This window comes from Clupea harengus, chromosome 9 (genome assembly GCF_900700415.2).
Source record: "Clupea harengus chromosome 9, Ch_v2.0.2, whole genome shotgun sequence".
Taxonomy (NCBI): Eukaryota; Metazoa; Chordata; class Actinopteri; order Clupeiformes; family Clupeidae; genus Clupea; species Clupea harengus.
Window position 1 is genome coordinate 16,530,621 of NC_045160.1, and position 6,000 is coordinate 16,536,620.

Genomic DNA, 6,000 nt, shown 5'->3' on the forward strand with positions numbered 1-6,000 from the left:
TGTCTCTATCCATCTTTCTCCTATTTGTCGTTTACTCTCGTCACCCCTTTTTTTTTTGTCCTGTCTCTCTCTCATTTACTCCTTCTCCCTCCATTTCCCTCTCACGCTCTCTGTCTTCTCACTTTCATTCTTCCTCCCTCTCTTCCTCTTCATCTCTCTCCTGCTCTCTTTCTCTCTCTCTCTCTCTCTTTCTCTTTCTCTTTCTGTCTCTCCTGCAGGGAGGGATGGCTATGGGGATGCAGGCTCCTGGCATGCAGTTTATGGGTCAGCCACAGTTTATGGGCATGAGAGGTCCTGGCCCGCAATACCCCGCAGACCTGCAGAAACAGATGGCTGAAGAACACCAGTGAGTGCTCATTCATATCTGCACACTAACTCACTATGACTGTGTATCTGTGCTTGCGTACTATTGGAGTCTATTTTGGAGAGCTGAATATGTTACAGGTAGTATATGTAACCCTGGCTAGCTCTTGGCTAGCAGGCTAAATTACTTGATTAACTAAATTAATTGATTGGGGGCCAGTATATTACTACATTTGTGCACCCCTACCCTCTCCTATTAGTGTCTCCATCAACATTGATTGATATTTATATGTTACATTAACCTAATCCAGGCGAACAGACCCTTGGAGATCTTCATTGAAGTACAGCTTTTGAGCAACATTAATGTTGACCGATGGGCTTGCTACTGAGCTACTTGGTGCTACCAACTATGGGATAGCCATACTTATAGGGGTACGTTAGTAAATTCATCTTGAAACTGGGTTGACGCTCTGTAATTAGAGAAAAATCTGAATGAGTGTTCCATTTTCTTCATTAGGAAATTAAGTGTGTCTGTGTATTTCTGTTCAATTGAGGGGGTGTCTTTGTGTTCCCTCGTTAGAAAACGTCTGGATCAGCAGCAGCGCCTCCTAGAGGAGGATCGAAAGCGGCGGCAGTTTGAGGAGCAGAAGCAGAAGCTGCGCCTCCTGAGCAGCGTCAAGCCCAAGGTAGGGTCAAAGGTCAGCCCATTTCCTCCTCCCTGAAGTCTCCTATAAGGATGTCTGCCTCAGCTGTCCGGTGTCTTTCTGTCTCATTTACTTGACATCAGAACTTGAATTCAGGGCTGTCTGTCAGCTTTGGGGGGTTGGGGGTTTGGACTGTGAGATGTGGAAAAAAAACCTTCAGGCAACACAGGTGTGAGACTGCAGCTTTATTCATAGCACCAGGGAAAGTTACAAGCACCACAAGGGTCAAGCAACAAATCCAAAGCTCTGTGGGGCAAAACCCCTTCTTATTACAAACTCTTCTCATGTCACACATACAGTCCCAATGCCCTATATACATCCTTCTGTCTTCCAATTATTGTCATAACATGATCTCATGGTGCCAATTATGTATGTCACAGTAGCAGCCTTTCCAGCCTTTTAGGCCAGGTATGTTACATTGTGGCTTTGACATTGAGGTCCCCATGGTCCTGCTAATATGTTTCTCATGTTCCTCATTAGAACATGGAATTTGTGTGTGCACCAAAATGCATATTGCAGTCATAAGACCTCAGGGACAGAAAGGAATAGCATATCTTTCGAACTTGCACACAGTAAAAAGAAAACGTATCTCCACCAAGCACCTTCAGATGGAAAACACAAACATGTACCTACAGAGACACACAGGCAGGAGGTCTTCACCATAGTAAAGCCATCTTTGTTTCTAAACACGTGCAGACGGGAGAGAAGAGTCGAGACGACGCACTGGAGGCCATCAAAGGCAACCTGGATGGCTTCAGCCGTGACGCTAAGATGCACCCCACCCCTTCCTCACAGTCCAAAAAATCAGGTACACATACACACACACACACACACACACACACACACACACAAGCTCATAAACACACAGCTCCATCTCTCTCTGCCTGCTTTCCAACTCCGTCCCGCCTGATGTCGGACTCAACCAGCGTAACAAAACATCACATCACGGCAGCTTCCCCTTTGGACATGGTGAAGCAACTGGCATGCTGCACAAAAGGCACACACACACACACACACACACACATTCTCTCGTCCACCTGAGGCGACGTTGACAAACGACTTCCTGTCTTTGCTTCTATCTGTCGTAAGAACTCTCCTCTTCCACGCAAGCCCGTGTCGGGCAGGCAGGCAGGCAGGCAGGCAGGCAGGCAGGCAGGCAGGCAGGCAGGCAGGCAGGCAGGCTGGCTGCTGTGTAGCCATCCATCTATTTACAGCTCCCCCTGTCCTCACTGCCTGTCATCACGCCAATATCACTGCAGGAGTCACAGGGGCGATGGGGAGACTGCTCTCTCCACATGTCTGCTCGCTGTCGTTCTTCTCCTCCTCCTCCACTGTTTAGTCACCATCACTCAATCTCTCTTCAATCTCTCTCTCTCTCTCTTATTCTCTCTCTCTCTCTCTTTTCTCTGTCTGTATTCCTTTTTGTCAACACTCCTCCGCACCTATCTCTCGACACCTGTGTTTATTGTGTGACGGTGCCACAAACATTCATTTTTTTCTGTTTGCCACGTCTTCAGTAGTTTATTCTTGTTAAGTGTTAACGTAGTTCTTTTGTAAGTGTTGAAGAAAACACTTGACAGTTTCAGTGTGTTTGTTTTGTCTGTGGTGTCCTTGACTGTCTCTTAGCATTTTCACACCTCAAAGTGTTTATCTGAGAGACTTGTGGTAGTGCACATCAGGAAGTTGTGCTTTAGCTCCCAACTAACAGAACAAACAAACAAACAAACAAACAAGGAGGAAGCCAAGGATTTTATCCCAGTGCCATTCCGATCGCAATGCAGTAAGCTGACAAAAGATGCTGTTTGTAATGTAAGCATTTTTTGCTGGTATCCTTATAGGATCTGTAGAGACTCACCCATGTCACTGTGCTATATACGCACACACTGATCAATAGGCTAGATTGGCAGCAACACACACACACACACACCTCAAGAAAAGTCCAGGAGCTGTGTTTTTTTTTCAGATCTAATTTCACACTAGCTGTGGGATCATAAATGACAGTAAAGCTCAAGTATTCAAAGAATAAATTATAGCCTTCACAGCTCTTCTGATGTGCACTCCTGCAAGAGTAGACTTCATTGTATGTTTCAGTTTTGCTCTGACTCTACACTGTGTTCATTTACTCGCATTGTGCTGTGCTTAAATCATCCATCGGGAGAGTGAGTGTCTCTTGTTTGTTTGTTTGTTTGGTGTGTCTCATCCTCTCTTCATTTTTACAGAGTCATCGCCACTCCACTCCACCTCCTCCTCCTCCTCCTCCTCTGTCCCCTCTCACACCCTCCCTCCTGCTGTCCCCGAGGACGATGACGAGTTTAGTGATTTTATGCAGGGGCCCGTAGAGGCTCCTTCCTCCTCTTCCTACTCCACTGTGCCCCCTCCCTCGTTCCCTCAGGGTTCTGTCCCTGTCCCTGCCCTCGCCCCAAACCCCCTCCTCCAATCCCAGCCCACCCCCACTGCCATCCAACACTCTTCTGTCATCTCCAGCTCCCAAACTGCATTTCAAGGTAAACCACTCTGTTTGTTCTTCTTTTTTAATTTCTGTTGACTGTTGCTTTAGTCTTACTCAGTCCAGTCCTGTCTCATCACTCACTTGCTTACTCCCCCCCCTCCCCCCCCCCCCCCCCCCCCCCCCCCCCCCCGTAACTCCCCTCCGTAGTAACTGGTTCTCCTGGGAGAGAAGTGGGTGGTGTGGGGATGTATTTGGGGGCAGGGGTATTTTATATAAGCTAACTCCCATGGAGGTATTTGGGTACAGCAAGGGGGCTCCATGGCTCCATGGCTCCATGGCTCCATGGCTCCCTGCCCTCAGTATGAGGCAGTGCTGTTGCGTCAGTGCTGGCCTGGAGTGGCTGGGCATGCTCACAGAAGGCCTGGCATATGGAGCAATCGGCCCAGAGGCCACGCCACACTAGCAAGTAAACAACCCTAAATGCTCAGCGCACACATACTCACTCACTCACTCTCTCTCTCTCTCTCTCTCACACACACACACACAGACAAGACAAGACAGACGTACTCACAGACACACACACACACACAACAACAACAACAACAACAATTTCATTGGCTCTGGGTGTTAGGCCTGTTATTATCATTAGTAGTCCAAGACAGTCAATCATTGTTCCGCTTTCTCTGGCCACCTCTGTAAAGACACTTCCTGTCAGAGAGAGCGGAAAGGACACACAGCCTCCAGACATAGTTAAGATTCTGCCCTGCAGCCCCTCTCTCATCTCCCCATAATTAGGCTTCTCAGATGAGGGAGAGGAGAGAGCGAGAGGACCAGGACGGGGCAGCAGCAGTGTGCTCTGCTCCCGCTAGCATAATCCCCAGAACTCCAGCCCCAAATCCCCTCAGGGCCTCTGACCCACTTGCTCTTCATCTGGATCGGGCCAATTAGGTTGGCATAGCCCCACAAACACAACGGTGTGCTGGCACTAAATCGGGCATTGGCACGAGGACAGAAGTAGGTAAGCGTAAACAACAACAAGCTGGGGAACACCGAAGAATGACGAAAGGTGCAGACTGGCAGTAATCATGGGATTATTTAAAGGGTCACACGAACAGTTTTTGTTGCCAACAAAACAAAGAGAGGCAATTTAGCCTTGGTAGGATAGGGATTGAGTAGTCTGACTTAAAACACCTAAAGCCTAAAACACCTATCATATGGTGAATAAATCTTGACTGGTCACTGCTGCCGGTCTAACAGTTATTTATTGTAGGGAAACGACATTCTATCCATATCCAATCAGGTTGCAGACCAGCTTTATACTCCAAAGAAGGAATGGCAAAACACATCTGACTTGCATTACTTTGGTGGTTTGTCAAAAGTAAAGCCTCTGAAGACATCGCTGACTGCCATTCCACCATTTACAAATATGTCAGGATTTAGTTTAATGTATTCATCTTCATTCCGACAAGTCATTTTCTCTAATGCTTGAAGCATAAAACAGGCTAATTACAAAGTAAATGAGTCTTGACTGCTAACTGTTGCTTGCAATAAAATATCACATCCCACCATTACGCTGTGCAGTCCCATGAGCCCGGCGAACTAGCAGCTCCAGATAAGCAGTGCTACCCACAAAACCTCAATGGTTTCCCAAACTAAAACATCTTGGGGCATAGCTGACAGTAGTTCCACCAAAAAAATATCTCTGTGTCTTTAGTTAATGGATTCATAGCCATTCTAAGTAATTGTTTGGTCTACAGGCAGTTTTGTTTGATAGCATAGAGTTACATTCTCTCTCTTTATAAGGACTTCATGACCTGATGAACAGCTCTAGACTTGGTCTCTCAATGCATTTGTTTAAGTCTGTTTAGAACCTTAGCACAACACGACACGTGCCCTGAAACTTTGCAGCCAGACTTGCAAGACGCGTGCGTAGTCATAAATGTTGATGGTCAATGAACAAGCAGGGGAATGCTAAGCTTCTCTTAACGCCTACCCACCCACCACCTCAGGCCCTTCCCTAGAAGAGAAGCTCTTCTCGTCTTGCGACCTCACCGCCCACAGCCAGGCTCAGGTCCACTTCAGACAGCACCAGCCTCTGGCCCAGCAGGGCTCCCGGGTTCCCCCCTCGGGCAGAGCCCAGTTCCAGCCCAGCGTCAAGGCGCGCAACTGGGCGCAGCCCTCACTGGACCTGGGGGTAGCATTCACCATGGGAACGAGCCCAGTAGCCTCAGCACCTGTGGTGGCGGCTGACCCTCCCGCTGGGGACAAACGGGCTCCTGGCCAAGAAGACTGCCCAGCCCAGGCTACAGGCACCGGTGGTGAGGAGACTGAAGTCTTTGGGTTTTCCTCTGGTGCTCCTGCCTACATGGTCTGCTGTCCTCATGAGCGTATTAACATCCTTGCCTGGTGAAGGCCCTCGCTGTCTGCCTGTTCCTATTTAAAAAAAAATTTACTAACCCTGGGATGCACTGTACAGCGACCGGTTGGCATGGCAATTTACTGCGATTGATCTTTCTTTTTCTGTGTTTGGTTGTTTGTCTGATT

The 6,000-nt window shown here is 48.0% G+C and overlaps 1 protein-coding gene across 8 annotated transcripts in view; it reads left to right on the forward strand.

Moving 5' to 3' along the window:
- synrg (synergin, gamma) overlaps positions 1 to 6,000 on the forward strand; it is a 55,309-nt gene that overhangs the window by 12,756 nt on the left and 36,553 nt on the right. For 4 of the 8 annotated variants that reach the window (XM_031573655.2, XM_031573657.2, XM_031573660.2 and 1 more), the window contains exons 4-6: positions 219 to 346; positions 884 to 1,001; positions 1,704 to 1,815. In XM_031573655.2, the coding sequence (XP_031429515.1) occupies positions 219 to 346; positions 884 to 1,001; positions 1,704 to 1,815 (358 nt within the window). Of the gene's footprint in view, positions 1 to 218; positions 347 to 883; positions 1,002 to 1,703; positions 1,816 to 3,694; positions 5,775 to 6,000 lie in introns of those variants that run through there. The other 4 variants (XM_031573658.2, XM_031573659.2, XM_031573661.2 and 1 more) reach the window with 3 other exon arrangements.